This window comes from Mya arenaria, chromosome 5, assembly GCF_026914265.1.
Source record: "Mya arenaria isolate MELC-2E11 chromosome 5, ASM2691426v1".
NCBI classification, from domain to species: domain Eukaryota; kingdom Metazoa; phylum Mollusca; class Bivalvia; order Myida; family Myidae; genus Mya; species Mya arenaria.
Genome location: NC_069126.1, coordinates 50,841,916 through 50,864,194, shown reverse-complemented (window position 1 = coordinate 50,864,194; position 22,279 = coordinate 50,841,916). Strand labels below are relative to the sequence as shown.

Genomic DNA, 22,279 nt, shown 5'->3' with positions numbered 1-22,279 from the left:
GTCCTACGCTTCGATTAAACTGTCGGTTTATCATTAAAACGATAGGTCTGGAAATTCGTTCAAGGTGATTATGCCAAACTAAGGAACCTTATCTCTAATTTTGACTGTGTGCACACAGATATCAATATATATACCGATAATTTCACTAACCACTTCATGACTATGTGTGAGACATGCATACCTACTAAAACTGTTGTAATTCGCAATAGGGACCCCCCTTGGTTTAACATCGAAATCCGAAAACCTCTTCGACAAAGACGGCACGCTTATAGAACGGCGAAACGTTTAAATTCCAAACACCAATGGTGTATATACAATCAAATACGAAATCGCGTTACCAACCTTGTTCGAACTGCCAAGCAGTCACATAATGACAAACTAGCTACACGACTTAAGGAAAAAAACATTACTCCACTTAGCAATAACGGTACTATCTACGAATCAGATACGGACAAAGCGAACCTATTAGATAATTTCTTCCAATCCCAGACTCTATTAAATATACCAAACAGGCCCCTCCCTTCCTCCACAGTGATAATCCAAAACTTCAAGACTTTGTTATTTTACTTCAAGATGTAATTGATTCAATAATGTCTCTTAAAACCGGCAAAGCAACTGGACCAGACTTAATAAATAGCTATGTGCTGCGCGAAGTAGCAATTGAAATTTCTTACCCACTCCGTGATCTTTTTAATACCTCACTTCCTCACAGTAAAAAACCATGTAAGTGGAAGCTGGCTCATGTTTGTGTTATTTATAAGAAGTTTGACCCTCAAGATGTTGGAAATTATCGACCTATTTCACTTTTAAGTGTTGTCAGTAAGGTAATTGAAAGAATTTTGCATAAGTACATATTAAATTTATTGCGTCAAAAACGACTATCTATCATCATTTCAATCTGGTTTTGTTCCTAAAGACTCCACTGTCAACCAGCTCGTATCGATCTATCATTATTTTTGCCTAGATGAAGGTAAAGAAGTAAGAGCAGTATTTTGTGATATTTCAAAAGCCTTTGATCGAGTATGGCATGACGGTCATATCCATAAACTTCGTGAAAGTGGCACTACCGGTTCTTTATTGTTATGGCTTCATGATTATCTCAGTGAACGTAAACAACGTGTTGTTCTTTCTGGTTCTATGTCTGATACAGTTACAATATCAGCTGGATTTCCTCAGGGCTCAATTCTTGGGCCGCTGCTCTTTCTTATCTACATAAACGACATTATTGGTGATATACAATCACATATTCGACTCTTCGCAGATGATACAACCTTATATATAATTGTCGAAGACCCCGTATCTGCTGCACAGCAACTAACTAATGACCTAGACAAAATTCATATGTGGGCTGAGAGATGGCTTGTTACATTCAATCCTGCAAAAACCAAATCTCTATTATTCACTAGAAAGTCTAATAGGCATGTGCACCCCTCAATATTCATGAATAATACTGAAATATCTGAAGTTACAACTCATAAACACTTAGGCGTCACACCTTCTAGCGCTTGCTCCTGGCACGATCATATTCAATCCGTCAAACAGAAGGCTTGGCAGCGAATTCACTTCATACGATCATTCAAATACGTTCTTGATCGTAAATCGCTTGAGGTTCTGTATTTCACATTCATTAGGCCTTTGTTGGAATATGCCGATGTTGTCTGGAATAATCAGACGCAAGCTGACGAGGATGACTTAGAAAAGGTTCAACATGAGGCGGCCAGAATTATATCCGGTGCAACTCGTTTAGTATCTTTGACAAATCTTTATTTTGAAACTGGAATCGAGCCACTCAAACAAAAGGCGACGTAAACATAAACTTATCCTATTTTACAAGATGTTTCACTTTCTTTCACCAGTATATCTAACTACTCTGATTCCAACAAGAGTTGGCGACACTACTTCGTATAACCTTCGAAAGGTAGCTCACCTTCGAAACATTTCATGCAAATCACAGTTGTTGACGAGTTCATTTCTGCCATCAACTATGTCCGCATTGAACGCACTCCCGGAAGAAATTCGTTCATCGCCATCCGTGCCCTCTTTCAAATACAAACTTAATAAGAACATAAAACAAGTTACTGACTTCTACTACGAATGTGACCGCAAATCTTGTGTCAATCACGCGAGGTTGCGTATGCACTGTAGCAACCTAAATGAGCATCTATTCTCAAAAAATATTGTCAACAGTCCTAATTGCAAATGCGGTGAAATTGAGGACACTTTCCACTTTTTCTTCACCTGTCCATTATATAACGTCCAACGAAATCATCTCATTGGTCAGTTATCCACCGTTGGTCATTTGTCTCTTCCACTATTACTCTTTGGATCAAAGTAAGCTTCATATCAAGCGAACAAACTTATCTTTGACCACGTCCAGAACTATATACGCCAATCTAAACGTTTTTGAGTACAATTTCTAACAAACCTTATCCCGATCCCGATCTGACCAGTCCCTGTACCACTTTCCTTATTACACCTTCTTTTTCTTCAACCTTTATCCTTTCTTCCTTCTAACTAATTGATTACAAACTAAAACAACTTGTTTTTTACACAGCATAGTTTGCACAATACGACTATAAGATTATATTTATTCGAGTCACTGCAACTTGCGCACCAGCCTAGCAGCGTGAATGACTTTCAGAAGAGAGACATAGTATAAGCCTCAAGGCTTTCTTCTCAATTCTGTGTACACCATTGTTTTGTGCATAAATTACATGTTTTTCTGTTTCAATGCATTACGTATATATAAGTATTTTTTGTGTAAAACACATGTATAATATAGCAATGCAACTCTGCATTTTTGCAAACAATTTTTCTTGCAATTTATACGTTCATTTTTATTTACCTTTTTTATTTCTTAAAGCCTTCGTCTCTGTTTTGAGAAGGAATGGTGCCATGAACATATTACAAAATTAAAACATCATCTTATTTGGTGTGATGTTAACGTTTGAAAGAAAGCAAACGAATAGAGTTTATTTTATGATTCTTACTGGATATCATCTTAGAATTCATTTAACTTATATATGGAATTACAACGATCTGTTATATATTTAGTTTTAAATTATTTCGAATATAACATTTCTGCAAAATCATTGTATTCAATAAGAAGAATGGGACACTTGTCATCTAATTATACCGATTTTATTCAAATCGTCTAGGAAACATGTATGTAAGCTCGCTTAAGGCTCGCACACTTATTTTTTTTCAGAAATCTTTGAATAAAAATAGTTATTTAATGACGATTCCTGAAAGATTCTACAATATAAGTATAGGCCTTTCTTCAAGGAATTTGTGAATATCAACAATTGCCTGCTAATTCTTGAAAATTCATATAAAATATTTAGGAGTATTGAAATGAACGACTCTGTTTCTTATAAATCTTATTATTCATATGTTGCTGTGATTTTATTTATGTGATTTATGTGTATATTAGTAATATTAGTGATATATAATGTGTATACGATATTAAAACATTGATTCACTGTATAAGTCTGAAAGATATACTACCAATGTTTCAGGTGATATATTGTTATCTTTTATAACCTGTATTTGATGAGTTGTCAGAACTATTTCGGTTATTTTCCAGAGTCTATGAGTTTTTATCTGTAATAACTTTCCTTAGCCTTAGCCTCCTTTTTAGATCTGCAAAGATTCTTAAATGTATCTTTAAAGTGATGTATCACATTGCTTACGACACATCTACTTTTAAAGTTTCTGCGCAGTTTTTCATTCCGAAATTTCCTGGGGTGGAGTTGTCTTTCAGGTAATTTCCATGTTTATAATTGCATCTGTATATTTATATATTAACAATCGCCTAGTCCTTTTATAGATGGAACTCGACGGAAATATTTATAACAGGCCAAGAGTTAAAACGTCATAGTTTGTTTCAATATTGCGCTCCGATTAGAATAGTGCGCCGTCATATTACCAATGATAAACGACGTTTCAAAAGTCTATTCTTTTGTACAAAGTTAACGTATGTTAATGAAATAGTAATGTAGAAATGGTAATAAATAGTATTTAAAATGTTAAACGCAGTAGGGCAAGCGAGCAGATGATCATGAAGCTCTAGCGCGCTTCATGCAATTTGCCCGCGTGCCCTACTTGGTCATTCAAGATAAACGCAAGGGAAATGCGATCAATCATTAGAAGTACTCATCAAAATACAGTGCTTGAAAGCGGAACACTGCTGCAAAACAGCCTAGACTAAAAACCCGACAGATCACCATCGGTGATGAAATTGATCAATGGAAACATTTAAAAGAGGTTAACTCTGCTGAAAATGACCGCGGGTTGCTGAAAGGCTTATCCAAAGTTTAGTGTGTGAACCGCTTAAATGTCTTGCAGGGTGTTCGGAAATATCATTCACTGGGAAACCATAATGCACTATTTTTTAAACGGGGAAATTCAACTGAGACAGCGACATGATTGATGTGTTTACTATTTTATATCATGTAAAATGATGTATTATCTTCTTCATACTAGTTTGCATTGACAATTATATGCCTGTTTTGTGACCATTTGGTGTCTAGTTCCGTTGATACATTGTAATACAGTGTTCCAACTAAGAACAGGTCGCCGGCTAAAATTGACTGGTCAAATGTCAATAGGGCCGGTTAAATGTAGGAAATAAATATGAATATTAAGTTAGTAGCTGGACGGTTACTTTATTGTTTAAGATGGATCAACATAACCTTAATGAGAACCCTTTTTATATAAACGGTAGCATAGACTTAATTAGCATAACAGGTCTGATTTTTCGTTTATCTTTTAAACGACACAATAGGTATCTCGTTTAAACGACTAACGTTTCTAGTTAAAAAGACTGACGTTTCTTGTTAAAACGAACTACTCGTTTAACCAACTGACGTTTTGTCAATAACATGATTGTAATTATTATTCATATATTTATTATCCAATTTCAAAATATAACTTAGTTAATGTTTGAACAAGCCGGGGGAATGATGTCGGACCAGCCAGCCCAACTATAATTGGTGTACGACATCATGCGGTATTTTTTTAGTATTTCACAATCACATTATAAACATGTTTCAAAACTGTAGCAGTGTGTCAGTAAGCCTGGTTCTTGAAAGAAAATTAATCCTGTCAGTTTTATTCATAACTAATTTTGTTTCATACCTTTTGTGGTTGCGGCTTTGAGATAATATAAATTTTATAAGATATATATCAGAAGTCTGTGTTGTGAATCTATTCATTAGTGTTGCCCTTTTTAAAGAGTGTACCTTGATAATTATCTGTTTACGGACAAGAAAACATCAGAAATCACGACAAAAAACACATTTTGAGTTCCCTTCTCGCAGAAAAGAAACCCTTCCTTTTCAATTATTTATTCATTCAGTGTTTCACTTTGAATAACTTTTCAAAGCAAATGGCATTTTTTCCCTGATATATGTTCCTTATTCTTATTTGTCAAAAAATATAAATTATTTCAGTTTTTTTTTTAACTTTTTGAAGAATTCTGATTCTTATTCGGAGTTTGGTATTATTTTAAACACTTTAAACACAGAGATCCGATTGAACAGACGATGCATTTCTGCACACTTTTTATGTAAACCCCTTCTTCAGTAGTTTAGTCAAAACTGGGGGGAAAAACGGATAGGTGATTTAATTTTTGATTTTCAAGAATAAATGAGAACAAATTTCCTTTATTCGACTTAAAGGCACCAAATTCCGCTAGAATAGACAATGCATAACGCAAATGTTTGATTAAGACTAACGTTGCGTGGATATTTCCTCAAAAATGGCGAAATTAGACACCTTGAAATTGAGATATTTAAGCACTATTCTGTTCCTTATTTGGCGTTTGTGTAAAAACTATCTGCATAGTTATTTCTTTAAAAAGTGATTAGACGGGTTAGTTGAAGTTTAAACATTTTCAAGATTTCTGTTCCATTTCGGAGTTTGATGTATTTTAAAGCACTTTACGAACAAAAACCAACTTGAATAAACAATGCATTTCTGTGTGAACCACTTCTGCATAGTTGTTCTTTTTAAAACAAGTATAAGTAAAAATGCTGAAAGGTCAATGTTTCTGTTCCTTCTTGAAATTTGAATAAGGAATAAGGAACCAGTGCCTTATTCCTTATTCGGAGTTCAATGTAATGTTAATCACTTTAGCCCAAAGTACCGTATAAAAGACAGAGCAACCTTTTTATGTTGACTAACATTGCATAGCCAATCGATACACAGATGAAGAAGTGATAATTTTTAAACTTTGATATTGCTGTTTTTATTTTGTTTCAATAAAGAATAAGGAACCAGTTCAGTATTCGAGTTGGAATAAGGGAAATGGATCAAGTTCCATGTTCCTTTTTCGTGGATTCCTTTTCCATCCCTGATTGCGTAACATAAATGGACGCAGCTGATGGACAATACTTCTAATGTATTTTGAAGATACTTTGTAGTCATTTAACGGATACAAAAGAATACATGAAAATAAGCATATTGCCAGTAATCTTTCTATAGGTTGATGTCAAATAAAATTTGTATGTTGTCTGTTTTTCTTTGAATCTTTGACCTGGTTTGTAATTGAATTACCCGAACTGATAAGAACAGGACATATTGAACACTACACATGTACACAAGCACAATTAAGGCGTACTTAAAACCGAAAATGATATCATCAAGTACGCATTTCTCATTTAAGTCAGTAATATATATTAGTAAAAATAACAGTAAAATTTATAATTATAACGCTGGGTTTTGAACTGAGTACTAGGGAAGTTGCCAATACAAGATACAAGATACAATAATCTTTATTAAAGGTCGGTTATATTATTACAAAATACATAAACTCAATAAGCTATTTTCCGGCATGAATAATACAGATACATAAAACAACAATATAAAGCAAAACAATAAATTGGTGACCTGGAAATTAAAGCATATAGTTCAAAATAGGTAACGCATGGGAAAAAGTATTTTCAATGCCGTTTATACTCATGCAATTGCAAAAAAGTGGATAGAGCACTGTATACAATGAGTTTTCTCGGATGTACGGCCAGTCTACATGAACGTTTCCGCTAGTTGAAATATCACTGCATAGTGGATAGTTCTTTTAAGAATATCAATTAAAGAAAATAATAGTATACATTTTTAACAGAAAATGTGTAAATAACAGTATGGGAATTACCACATGATATTGTAATGTTTAGTTTGTAGAAGATATTATTGTTTGAATTTTTACTAAACATTGCTAGAAAAAGTCTTTGAAAAGTATTGCTTAAAGGAAGAACTTATTCTGTAATTAAGTGTACCTAAAATATTTGTCTGACAATATCGGAAACAGTAATGTACAAAGACATGACATGGGCGCTCCTGTGAAACGGTCAACCCCTACCTTCAGGCAAATATCCAAACCTCTGCCAGGCCAAAGTCCTGACAATATCAGCATTTACCACTGTGCAAAAATATCAATTAAAAATACCAGATCAAAACTTGCCGAAAATTCCCATATTTAAGATAGCCTCAAAGCGGAAAGAGTTCTACCCATATTGAGTTGATCGTACTAATGGTACATCTACAAAGCTTTCATATCTGAAATATAAATTAAATGTCTTGAAAGCTACAAGGTTTTAGTGAGATGCCGTATAGACATTTGTAAAGCGATACATCTTACTATCTTACTCTGTTCAAATATAGTATTGGAAATTGAACGCTATGAAGAAGAATTTCATAAGTAGTTGTGTATTCATTGAACACAATTTGTAAAGCTCTATATTGAATCTTTTCTATTTTTTGCTGCAATGGACTTGCTACAAAAATGCTAAGCAACTTGACAGTAGTTGATATTGGATCTGATAAAATATTGAACGAAAATGAACTTAGTATCAATTGTAAAGCTCTATATTGAATTTTCTATTTTTTTCTGCGATGGACTTGCTACCAAAATGCTAAGCAACTTGACAGTAGTTGATATTGGATCAGATAAAATATTGAACGAAAATGAACTTAATATCAATTGTCAGAAAATATTAACAATCTGGGCATCAAAATGAAATGAACTCCCTCATTGCCTAACGTTGAATTTCTCATTTCAAACAATACTGGGTTTAGTATATGTTCTTAATTCTTCAATTGACTTTAAGCTTTCTACAATAACTTCAAATTCGTCAGTGTAAGCCTGCATTTAAATTGGAAGTAAACCAGTTTATCATCAGAATTATAAAGTAGGAATGTTATTGTTGAAACTATTTCCGTACATTTTCCAGGAAAATATACAAATAATTGATCATTTAAGATAAGCATCGTGTACATTTCACAAGGTCCTATTTCATTTTGTATGGAAAAACCTATATGACATCAATACATAACTGAATACAGTCAGAAATACCGAATAATAACAATAACATTATAACGCGTTATAAACCCGAAGCACTAAAACAACATGATGATTTTACGCTTCTTTCATAATGTTCAAATGTATCATTGTACTGTTTTGAAATGACCCGTTCTGAAAATTTACTACGACTGTGGGCAATCCAGTGACCTTGATCTATGAAATGTTGATTTTAATATGTTTATAGGATAACAATTAAGTGTCCAGGAAGACAGTGACCATCACATTTAACCGTCCAGTTCAAATATCAATTCTACTTCACCTTTTTGTCATCATGTCGCAATATCTTATTCCTTCTGTGACTTCTTAAAAATTCTACTTATCCTAACACATGATGTCAACGTACTTTTATAAACTGTTTATAAAAATGCAGAAATTTACATTTTCTTTTTTCATTAATTTGTTCGGCGAATCATTTGCTGGATTAAAGAATAACTAGAAGCGCCGCATTGCGCCGAAACCAGGTTTTTGTTTTTATTTTTTTATCAAAAAGAGACGTAACTGAAAATTACTCTAATTAAGTTTCTTATGTGTAAAGAGACGTAACTGAAAATTACTCTAATTTAGTATCTTATGTGTTTAGTTTCGCTGCAACATTCATACTAAGTCTCATGTGAATATCTTTTACCTATTTTTTGCATATGACAATGATTTAACTTTCTGCAAGCCAACATCACTGAATACCAATGACAATTTATTTTTACAAAGCAAAATGTTTAATCTGATTATTTACACTTTTATAAAATGCAAATGTCAATTTCAATGTAAATTCACTGTTTGCTGAGCAATATTTGAGAAAATGGCTTTACATATTTAAAATCATATTCAATGATAACACACTCTTATGTTGTCAAGCTGATTATATTAAAGATGTTATATAACATTTCAAAATTCCCTTTTCTGAGTCTCAGTCTAAAACTCAGAGTCATGACGATAGTGAACACAGACCCTGCTTCACTTCAAAGGCATGCATGTTCTTGTAAAATATTCTCAAAAAATCAGTTGTCTGCTTTTTGAAAAAAACTTAAGTTTTTAACTTACACTCAACAAATCAAGTACCTTGACCTTCTTCCCCACCCACAAAAGCAAGTTCAATCTGCAGCTTCATATACGCTATATTCACACTAAGATTCATCACTATCCATTAATTCTAACTAAGTTGTTGGGCAGAAAAACATTTTTCTATTTTTAGGAACAGTGATCTTGACCCCACCTCCCAAGCTAGCTCTTCACATAAGCTACATTCGCTTTAAGTTTCATCAATATCTATCAATGCTAACTAAAGTTAGTGGGCAGAAACAAATTTTCTATTTTTTAGTAACAGTGACCTTGACCCCACCCCCCTCAAAAGAAATTCCAAGCTTGCTCTTCACATAAGCTACTAGTACCTACACACACAATTCCGTCAATGTCTATCAATCCTAACTAAGTTAATGGGCAGAAACCATTTTTCTATTTTTAGAAACAGTGACCTTGACCTTAGCTCCACCCCCTCAAAAGCAATCCTAAACTCGCTCTTCACATAAGCTACCTACACACCAAGTTTTATCAATATCTATCAATGCTTACTAAAGTTATTGGGCGGACACCATCATTAAATTGTTAGTAACAGTGTCCTTGACCTTAGCCCCACCACCCTCAAAAGCAATCCCAAGCTAGCTCTTCACATAAGCTACCTACACACTAAGTTTCATTAATATCTATCAATGCTAACTTATATTATTGGGCAGAAACCATTTTTATATTTTTAGTAACAGGCGACCTTGACCTTAGCCCCACCCCCCTCAAAAGCAATCCTAAGCAAGCTCTGTACATAAGCTACCTACACACCAAGTTTCATCAATATCGGTCAATGCTAACTAAAGTTATTGGGCAGAAACCATTTTTCTATTTTAAGTAACAGTGACCTTGACCATTTTTCTATTTTACGTAATAGTGACCTTGACCTTAGCCTCCTCCCACTCAAAAGCAATCCCAAGCTAGCTCTTCACATAAGCAACTTACACCCCAAGTTTCATCAATATCGGTCAATGCTAACTAAAGTTATTGGGCAGAAACCATTTTTCTATTTTAAGTAACAGTGACCTGGACCTTAGCCCCTCCCCACTCAATAGCAATCCCAAGCTAGCTCTTCACATAAGCAACTTACACACCAAGTTTCATCAATATCGGTCAATGCTACTAAAGTTATTGGGCAGAAACCATATTTCTATTTTCAGTAACAGTGACCTTGACCTTAGCACCTCCTCCCTCAATAGCAATCCCAAGCTAGCTCTTCACATAAGCTACCTACACACCAACTTTCGTCAATATCTAACAATCCTAACTAATGTTATTGGGCAGAATCCATTTTTCTATTTTTAGTAACAGGCGACCTTTACCTTAGCCCCACCCCCTCAAAAGCAATCACAAGCTAGCTCTTCACATAAGCTACCTACACACCAAGTTTCATCAATATCTGTCAATGCTAACTAAAGTTTTTGGGCAGAAACCATTTTTCTATTTGAAGTAATAGTGACCTTGACCTTAGCCCCTCCCCACTCAAAAGCAATCCCGAGCTAGCTCTTCACATAAGCAACTAACACACCAAGTTTCGTCAATATCTATCAATGCTAACTAAAGTTATTGAACAGAAACCAATGTTTGACGTCCGCCCGTCCGCCCGCCTGCCCGCCCGCCCAACGACAACCTCATTCTAATAACCCGGTTTTCGTTGAAAACCTGGTTAAAAATCACTGAATACTTCACTGGCACGGAAAAATGCGATTAAAACAAAGTCAAATGTTCAGAACAACTGTGTTAGACTTTCACTTTTCCACATAAAGCACTGTTAGTCCCAGGGTTCTACAGCACAGTATTGTTGTAAACGGGATTTTCTGAAAACACATGGAAAGGATAAAGAAAAACAACGCTGAAAAACTGCTACTCATACAAATTGGTATTTATGTTGTATATTGAAATCAGTTTACCCCCCCCCCGCCCAAAAAAAAAAAAGAAGATAATATTAAGATTAACTTACGTTTGATTTGATACAGAGCATTTTGTGATTACTAGTTTGTCTTTATTAAGCCCGTAGAAATTTGTGTCAATATAATCATATCCTTATATAGATTTGATATTTTAGCATATCGATTTACAACAATCAACAGAGTACCCTAATACATTACCTACTGTCGTAATGTATACAGTGTTTATACCGTTTTTGACATTTCCGTAGTTCATATGCGACGGTATTTTAAACTCATCCAACGGCGTGTATACCTGATAGTTATCGGGTCTGAAAAATAACGTAAACTGCACTGTATTCACAATTTCGATATAATATATGTGTTCATGCTAAGGGCTAACTAAATAAAATAAAGCGTTTCATAGAACTTACAAAGACATAAACAATTACCAAGGTATCAGGCACACAAACAATTCACAAATCAGTTCAAAAACTCATTTCAGTTAAAAGTTTATTGAACGAAATGCCTCCGTACCATACACAAATACAAGAGCATACATATTTGTATATTACAAGATAGTGACAATGACATGTAATGATTTCAAACTTTAACTTCCATAGAGGATTTTCATTCTTTAAATGCATAATACATAAACATTGCTAAGTATAAAATTTCACTAAAGTAGGGAACATTCGATAGTATTTGGCAATATAAACATTCCTTAAAAGGACATATCAACAAAAAAGGAATTAATATTCAATATGACATTCGAAGTATGGCCAATTGCGTTATTCTCTGTAAAGCGCACAATGTCTAACAGTTTCAGATCTATAGACCGATTATAAACAGAGCATTTAAATAACATTAACGAAATTCAGCCACATCTAAAACACAAACATATAGTTCCAAAGTTAAATATGTATTATATTGACAATATAATGATAACTTTCTATTCGCTATACTTCGGGACTCCTGCAATGGTCCTAACAAAACCTTTAACGGAAAGCATATATTGACTTTTTTGTTCAATTCAAACACCCTGAAATATTGTTTTACGTAAAACATCGAGTATCTTTTAGCTGTTATTTACTGTATTAGCTGAAACATGTACGGTGCTACTTTGTATCTGAATGCAAGTCATGCACGATATCAGGTTTACAAAGCGCTTGGTGTGATATTTAGGTTGCTTTTATGGGTTTTCACTCATTTGGGTTGAATGGCAAACTCCTTAGTTCGTAAACAGTATTTAAATTAGGTTCCATACTCATCACTTATTTGATATGTTTACCTAATATATGCTCCTTGTTAACTTTGAAAGTTGCAATGCTTTTATCTTACCCATTGTCTTCTTTTTCTGAAAATTAATTCTAAAGTAAGCAATTAAAATCATCATACGTGTATATTAGTGTATAAATCTTATTGCAAATTATATATTTATATATATGAATGTGAATTTAAACTACCATGTCAAGATAACAAAATGAATAGAATTCGTTTTATTAACAGAAATGTGACATATAGATAAATACACATGAACAGCATACATCACTATTATATCGGTTAAACTAGATGTTAGATGAATCGGAATGAGCCCAGGTATTTAATGCATTCATCAACTTTTAAATAATTTTAAATTGCCAAAAAGAATTGTAACACTAACTAATAGAATTATAAACCGATGTACCTGTTTTCATTGACAATTCCTCGTAAGTCTGGGCTGCATTACACCTGGGGCTCTCTGTACCAGAGCTATAAAACGACAAAGCTACTTGTGACCAATTCATGGCAATAATGCTTTGTAAATATGATTATAGGAAACAGTTAATAGATTAACAAGTTTTGAAGTCATATTGCATTGAACATTGTTCCCTCTTTGCGCCGTAGATTTGGTATGTATACACGTTTTCATTACGTATTGAATGTTCAGTATTTATTTAATAACGACTATTTACAAATAGAAATTAAATCAATGTATTAATATTATGGTTTAAACTTACCCAGGATGTTCGGGGATGTTTGTAGGATGTTCTTCTCCTTTTTCTGAAATTCATTTCGATAATAAGTTATTTAAACCGTAATGCATGTATATCAGTGTATACATATAATTGCATAATCAAAATATACATTAACGTGCATTTTTAAAAACCATCTAAGAATAAAATAATACCAAATTACCAAATTAAATTGTTATACTAACTTAAAGCATCGTAAACCATAGTATATGTTTTCTTTGATAATTCCTCGTAAGTCTGGGCTGCATTACATCCAGGGCTGTCTGTGTCAGATCTATAAAACGACACAAAAAACTTTCATGTAACTACATCCTCTTCATTCATGTCAATTAAACTTCATAAATGTCATTACGTAAAAAGGTTACATAGATTTTCTGGTTTTGTGGTCATATTCTATTTAATAAATCTTTCCCTCTTTCTGTTTTGAACTTGATATAGATACACGTTTATTTCATTACTTATTGACTGGTCCAATATTCAGTGTCAACATTTTGGCCCAATATGAAATCTCCTAATTAATAACATTATTATATTTCCATAAGTAGTATCCAATATGATTGTCACTAATCGGATCCAAGGGAATGAAGCTATGCGGATTGCGTTCTTTATATAACGGACTTGTACACTGGAAACTAGAAACTATGGAAACTAAAGCTTTTCGTTTATTGGATAATCTGTGTATTCAACCACATTATTTCAATGCCAATGTATAGATTAAGTCATATAAGGGAGACAATCCTGTCAAATTATTTCCCTACATTCAAAAAGCCTTCAATTTCACAAAAATGATAGATACTGTTTTTTTATTATAATAAAGCAATAATTTCGTAGAAGAACAGTAAGCAGGGTTAATATTTGGCAATACATGTTTAAGGATAACAGTTTGGAAAATAGTTCACTGTTATTACATTCTGAAGAAGAACACAAATAAAGTAGTTCACTGTCAGTACATGTTAAAGAAGAAGAGTAAGAAATTAGTTCACTGTCAGTATATGTTGACAAAGAACAGTTAGGAAATTAGTTCACCAACAATACATGCTGAAAAAGATAATTGGAGAAAAGAGTTCACTGTCAGTACATGCTTACTTAGAACAATAAGAAAAATATTTCACTGTCCGAATATGCTGACGAAGAACAGTTAGACAATTAGTTTTCTGTCAGGTCATGCTGACAAAAGGCAGTTAGGAAATGAGTTCACTGTCAGTTCATGCTGACAAGGAACAGTTGAGAAATGAGTTCACTGTCAGTACATGCTGACGAAGAACAGTGAGGAAATTATTTCGCTTTCAATACAATATGAAGTAGAAATATAAGAAAAGAAGACAACTGTCAATACATGCTGACGATAACAGAAAGCAACGTAGTTCACTGTCAATACATGCTAAAGAAGAACAGTTAGAAAAGTAATTCACTGTCAAAACATGACGAAGTAGAACAGTTAGCAAAGTAGTTCACCGTCAAAACATGATGAAGATGAACAGTTAGCAAAGTAGTTCTCTGTCATAACATGCTGAAGAAGAACAGAAAGCAAAGTAGTTCACTGCATTACAAGCTAGAGTAGAAAAGTTATCAAAGTAGTTTACCGTCAAAACATGTTGAATAAGACATATGCATAAGACATTAATGGTCTTTTGAGAAAATTCTGCCTCCATCTGCTGGCAAATTGCATGATGGTTCAGTATTCTTTCCAGATAAGTTAATAAGTTTTGCCCTGTTACAGTTCCTCGAAGCAATCTGGAATCTAGGCAAAATACAGCAAATCGAAATCAGGTATCGTTCGATCTACTTTTTGAGATGAAATGTAAAAACAAATTAGGCGTCAAGGTTACTAAATGGGACGTATGATGTTATGCGTTTTAAAATAGTGCGAATTGAAATACCACTTTTTTAAATGCGTTCATGAGATTGCAGCGTTTATAAACGTTTAAAAGCAAGCCGAAAAATCTTAAATAAATATTAGGAACCGAGGTGAAAAGATAATTATATAATAATGCCGAAAATGGAAATGTGTTGACTAAAAGACACTGTCCTACTTTACCTATTACAAATTGTAATAGCGTCCTACGCCAATATCAAGTTTCATTTATATAACTTGAAACTAGCAATAAACTTACAAAAAAATCATCAATTTACATAACCGATTCTAAGTTATCGCTTACTGTTTGGGGACACTCAAAAGATCTTTGAATACGATTTGTATCTCGAACAGGATTGAAAAAAATGTAAAATAACGCTTGTCACACTTACATCATTTCAACGCTTTGAGCCGCCCTTTTTCGAAAACAGCAAACATGTATACAATATCGGACACTTGTGGTTAGGTGCTTAAAAGCAAGTATTTTAGATATATTGATGCTTTCAGCCGTTGTATTGTCCACAAACCAAACCAAACACGAGTAAGAAGTCGTACACGTGTGGCTAATTGTAGAGTATTTGATGCAATATAATGCTGTCTTTATGATAACCAAAGTGTGTGTTATTTGATCAAAGATTTTGGTAAGTATGAAGTAACCTGCAACGAGCCCTTTTTATTTCAATTAAATGTATTAATCACATTGCTTCATTGTAAGACTAGTATTCCGTCTATAAGCGCGGAGCTGTACTTGAGAAAGTTAAAAACAAACAACTAGAAAAACAAATTAATGAAAAAAAGAAGAAATCTTACAGAGTTAATTATGATTTACTTTATTTTCAGAACAATTATTGGAGAACGTTACAAACAGGATCAAATGTGTGGACCCTTGACGCCATAGTGTGTAAATTAAAATCGGCCGTCAATATCAATTTTCCCGTCAGTTATTTGATTTATGTTGCTAAGAATAAAATCGCGGTTTAATTATTCTGGCTATTTTAAATAGAAGGCTTGATTTCCTGAATGTCAACTACAAATATTTGTGTTTTAATATCTTCAAAAGCATCATTTTCTTTCATGCCTTTTGATGAAATATGGATTTTTATCAGTGAAATTACAACAGTAATATTTTCACTGCAAATCCTAAGGAGTGAAAATATCAACTTTCAGATCTACTTTTAAAATCCATTGTAGTTATTTCCCCTTGCTCAACACTAAACACGTCACTATATAACCAGAAAATGTTGCCAAAAAATAATTTGAAATTTTAAAAAGGATAAGTTTAAAAAAAGATATGTTTGGAAATAAACAACTTACCGTTTATTAGGAAAAAAAATGAAACCCTGTTGTTATTGTTTACAAATGTTTTCTTAGACTGTGAAGCCAAATATTCAAACAAATATTTTCATAGAGAACAAATTACAGACGAAAACAACTGCTCGAAAATAATACGTTGTTATATCATCGTTCAAATATCTTTTCAGACATGTATGTCGTTGTAGTACGTAATACGAACTTTCCGAAAAATTAACACAACATATTTACTGATTTTTTTTTACCCCACCTGCGCCTCAAAATTTGTCAATAACCTAGACTGGTATTCAATCTTTACCGGAAAACCACATGACTTAAAGAGAATCAGACAGGTATCTGATAGTGAGGGATGAGTGAACACCAATGTATCATGACACAAACTCTAAAACCAAGCCAATTTTGTTGTTTTTATCCAATGATTATCCGCAATGGCTTTGCTATCACGTTCGACCTTTCAAGTTTTCATTCAATAAATAGCGGCGTAGTAGTGTGGTCATGTAGTCATGCCCTGTTTAGTTTGAATGTGCTTTCGTGCATTAACTATTATTATTATTCGGAACAAAAATGCATTAATGAAAGTTCATTGATTAATGTTGCACAACGAACGAGTGAGAAATAAACTGTATAAAATTTCAGTGAACGTTTCCTCCACGAACCGGAAATAGAAAATCGATAGCTTTGTCATCAGATATAATTTTGTTTGAGGGTCGTCCCAATGGAAGCAGACAGAAAACATTCTTTTCAAAAAAGTGGGTGAAAAATAAATCAAAATACTAATAAAACTCCAAAAATAAGCATAAAAGAAACAATATGTTGATCTCAGTGTAAGGTAGTATCTAAAAACAAAGCTCAAAGTTTTGTTCGTATATTTGAAAAAGTAAAATTGAAATGGAATGGACTTGAGGAAATAGGTTGATAGAACCCCCCCCCCCTTGTTGACCCCTCCCCACCTATTTTCACCCCCGTTTTCTGTATTCCATTATTTGTGGTGTATACAAAACATGTAACACTTTGTGAACTCATACAAACATACAAACACACAAACATACAAAGAAAAAATGACAGCCATTACAGCCGATACAGATAAAAAAATGTCAAAAATGTCAAAATGTATATCAAGTATATCGTATGATAAAAGGCTTGGAAAACGTTTCCAATGTTTCCATTCCGCGTGTCCAAGCTTTTTTGATAAATACAATGGCTTTTGTCCTGCTTGTTGGTTGAACCATCCAGTTGCGTTAGCACACATCAAAGAAAGGAAACGATACTACAAGAAATTGGGTAAAATAGAAACTAGCGACTGGTTCTTGAGAGAGATAAGGGATGATTACCACGCCACCATTAAGAAAAGCACAAGGGAAAAATTCAAAAGTGACGTGTTGATGTTCGCCTTTTTGTAATGCAAAGTTCTAATCGGTATTAAAGCAAAACACTGCAAAACATTGTAAAATACTGCAAAACAAACTGCAAAGAGATCATGGCAAAGCTAATCAATTGTGTATTGTCAGATGCATATGAATCCAATCACTACCGATATTGGGTTAAACATGAAAACACGGGTACCCCCCTTTCATGCCATGATTTTCGATGTGTACCGCTGCAATTTCTTTGTCGAGAACTGACGCTGCGACGATTGTAAATTGTACAGACAGAAGATGGATTTGAATGATTCCAATGTAGGTAACTGTGAGATGGATGAGATGGCTAACACTGTAAAAACACAGAAAACAGACTACAGCAATACCTACCCGCAACAAACCGAATCGATGAGTGTTGATATAATGGACAAGGAAATGTTCATGAATTATTATGAATTGTTCAAACCTCAGATGGATTTGAACGATTCCAATTCCAATGCGGGAATTAAAAGAAAAGTGGAAAACTGTGAGATGGATAACATTGTGAAAAAAAAAACAGAAAAAGACCACAGCAATACCTCCCCCCAACAAACCGAATCGTTGAGAGTTGATATATTGGACAAGGACAATGAACCTATGGATCTTGTTTGAAGGAAATGGTTTTCTATTTGAAATAAATGAACATAAAACTAATATGAAAGTTTTGACGATGAATAATATCGATGAATTATTTTTTTGCTATTATAAGGTCTGCAAATTTTAGTATTGGTAACAAACAATCTACAATCTTCAACATGTCAAGCAAATCATCTCCCGAGCAATACACAACTGAAGACGAAAAACTACAAGCAATGGCAGAAGACTATTTGCGAGATGCTGCAGAACATAAAGTCCCAGATATGTCTGAAAACGAAAAACTACAAGCAATGGCAGAAGAATATTTGCGAGATGTAGCAGAACATGAAGAACATAAAGATGTGTCAACTGTAACATCGTCTGAAAACGAAAAACAGCAATTGCCCGATTTGGGGTACTATCCAGGTTGCAAAAATGCACATTGCTGCATTTTCTATGGTTGTTGTTCCGATACCGATGAATGTGATAGCTTCGAGAGAGATTCTGTTGAAGACATTGAAACTGAAAAAGTGAAATTGAACTTCAAAATATCGAGCCTAGTATGAATGTGAGCATGGATGAGAAAGAATTCACCGCAGTAAAAGTAAAAGCAGAAGTTCTTACTCCACCAGCTAGCCCGATAAGGAAGAAGTTCAAGGCATGGGAAGGAAAACATGAAGCTACAGCTATTGTCCTTTCAGACGACGACGACAGATTGTGCAAAATAAACAATAGGAACTCAGAAGGAAAAGATTACCTGGCCAGAATCAAGCGAAGCACAAGAGAACAGTTTAAGCACAACGTACTTAGATTTGCGTTATTGTCTTAATGTATCACATTAGGACCACGATTTTTGAATATATCTTGCTAAATCTTGCTGAAATCAACAAATGTCAAACAAATCGCATCATGACAAACAATTGTATTGAGAACTGCCATTGTGACGACTGAACGTTTTTCAGATTGAATTATTATGAAGTTTTTCGAAGTTGAGGACTGCCAGTGCGACGACTGTAAGTTATACTACACAGAACAAAAAGAGATGCTGATGGATTGTACATCGAACTTAAGCGCTAAGAGGAAATCGGAAAACTGTGAGCTGGCCAGCGATGTTAACAATGTGAAAAAAAAACGGAAAACCAGCCATAAAGACTTCTGATAACATAAAATAAACATACAAACGAATGCTTTGAAATTGCTTTTTAGTGAATTTCGTAATATTCACTTGTAAGTGGCAAAGTAAAGTCATTATCATGAACAATCTTGAGTGTCTTCGTTGAATAGTTTCATACAGGGAGCTTCTTCAAAGGATTGCAGGTTGTCTATTTGCGATTTCAAGCGCAAAACTTCGTCTTCCAATGCCGTGTTATTTTGCTTAAGCTGATTGTTTTCCGGAGTCAGCTGTGACCGATTCAATGTCAAGCGTGTTACTTCGTCGTGCAATAGTTGACTCTCGTCCGTATTCAAGTAATGCAAATGTTCTAACTCAGTTGTTAAACGAGTTATTTCATATTGTTGTGCTGTGTTAGTTTGCTTATGCCGATCGTTTCTCTAGTCAAACTAAACACCTTTTGCTGTAGTGCGCCACATTTCTTGCGTTACTCAGTCATTGCTAGTTTGTATCGAGACGGCTCAAGACCACAGTTATCTGCCCCCCGTTGATCCGGATGTTATTACAGAAAAAAGAGTGCTTGTGTTCAAGTATCAATATTTTATTAAAATTTAATGAAAAAGAAGCAAACAATGTTCTTTTTGCAGAGAACTTGAGTGAATTTGACACTCTATTGCAGAAAATGATTGTTTTCAGTGTAAATATTGGAAAAATCATAGCATGTGGAAGTCTGAAAATTAGTTGTTTGTAGCCGATTGACTCCTTGGCGGAAGGGTTCTGTATTTGAACTCAATTTTGACAGTCGGGTCAATGGTCAACATGGTGTTTTCTTGTGATTATATTTTGTGTCTTGAATTGTTCTAGAGATGTCATGTCCTTGTTTTTCAATTGGGATGTGTATAAAGTCAAAAGCCAGGTTAGTGTCTATATGAAACATATAGTAAAAATAACTGTGGTCTCACGCCAGACGATATCTTTGAACGAAGACTCGTGCTTGTTATCACCTATACATAGTCTCGCTACAAAGCCGGTAATTTGTAAATTAAGGTTGCTTATGTCCGTCATATTTGTATTGTGAGCGAGTTCACTGTTAGTTTTTTTTTTCGATTTATATCATGAAATGCGATGTACTAGTGATTTATTATTTTCATATTATAAGGGCTGAAAATTTGGTACTTTTCATACACAATCTCAAATAATTATGTCCAGTCAAGCATCGACACAGCAAACAACGCCTCGTGAGAACACAAGTGAAAACGAGCAGATGCAAGAAAACATGTCGAGCGAATCTTCTTCTCAGCAACCCATGGATGATATCAATGAAGATGAAAACATGATAGAAATGGCAGAATATTATTTGCGAGATGCTGAAGAACAAATATCGAGCGAAATCGAATCTATGCATGATGATAACCCAGACGGCGCAGTTTGTAATATGAGAAATTGCTACGTTTGTGATGGTTATGCTTTTGAAGACATTGAAACCGAGGACGAAGAAGTTAACATTGACGAAATTGAACCTAGCATTTTAGTGAGCGAACAAAAGAATTGACATTAGTTTTCCATACGCTCAAACATTTATAATACTTCAAAAGTGTTTCCCGAATGAAAAGGGTAAAACAATTATTTTGATGTTTTAACTTTGAATAAATGCGTTGAAATGCAATTTGATCGTTTATTTTATCTCGATTGAAAAAAATAGTAGCATAGTAGCATAGTAGCAAGCACTGTACCTAGCACTGTAGCTTGCATGGTTCATGGTTTAAAATAATGCAATGAGTGGAACGAATATAGTTTATATAAAAAGCTTATCTTTTCTTCTCATGTCATACTTGTCAAAACCTACTGACCAAGTAAACGCATTATGGGATTCAAGAAAACAATCAAACTATGTTTGAAGCAGATGTTAAGAAGGTGTGATACAACACAGACAAACATTGACAGTGTGCAGAGTCACACGTACGTGTCCGAAACTGTATCCCTGTTTAATTTGTTTTAACAAAGGGGAGGCTGAACAGAAAGCAGAACAGAAAGCTCCAAGCCATCAGTGTCCTGAACTGTACCCCTGTTTGGTGTGTTTGCTGTAAGACTCAAGTGATGACAAAACGTGCTGCAACAAACTTGTTGAAGAGCTCAGCAGCAGCGGTGATAACAGTGACTTAGTGAGAAATCAGAACCATCAGGCACTTCGCCAGTTCTTTGCCAGGCGTGGGAGACAGTTTGTCCCGAAACGATGTTGACAGATAATGCATGCTAACAAAATAAAATGTATAAACTGTTCGATCGTGTTCTTATTGTTTATATCTAGTTGAAGTCACTAAAGCTTTAAGAACAATGTACTTGTTCATAGTTATCATACGAGTAACGGTCATATTATCATATTTGTGCAAATGTAATGTTCATGGAATCATGTAGTCCGGAGCCAGGAATATAATCATTTCTGTTTTAGTGAATTTTATAGAGTATTTGATTTTCGCTTTATCGCTATGACTTCTTTATGATGATTTCGTATATTTAATACTAATGTTATGGTTTTATTATTAAATGTCTAAATTTAGCTAGTAAATGATTAATTAATACGAACTAAGTTGTATTCTTAATAGTTTTCTACTTTTTCGTAAGTTTGATAAGCTTGACACCCATACTCTGTAACGTAAGTTATATATAATTGTTTCGCCCATAGGGTTTGTTAAAATGGACCGTTCCATTT

General features: G+C 34.1%; 1 protein-coding gene across 1 annotated transcript in view; it reads right to left on the bottom strand.

The window, feature by feature from the left end:
- Positions 1-11,112: 11,112 nt before the first annotated feature.
- LOC128233872 (uncharacterized) overlaps positions 11,113-22,279 on the bottom strand; it is a 47,850-nt gene continuing 36,683 nt past the window's right edge. The window contains exons 2-7 of the mRNA XM_052947737.1: positions 13,505-13,593; positions 13,305-13,347; positions 12,992-13,056; positions 12,646-12,661; positions 11,557-11,636; positions 11,113-11,235 (exon numbers count right to left, since the gene is read on the bottom strand). Coding sequence (XP_052803697.1) covers positions 11,204-11,235; positions 11,557-11,636; positions 12,646-12,661; positions 12,992-13,056; positions 13,305-13,347; positions 13,505-13,593 — 325 coding nt within the window. The 3' untranslated portion in view covers positions 11,113-11,203. The remainder of the gene's footprint in view (positions 11,236-11,556; positions 11,637-12,645; positions 12,662-12,991; positions 13,057-13,304; positions 13,348-13,504; positions 13,594-22,279) is intronic.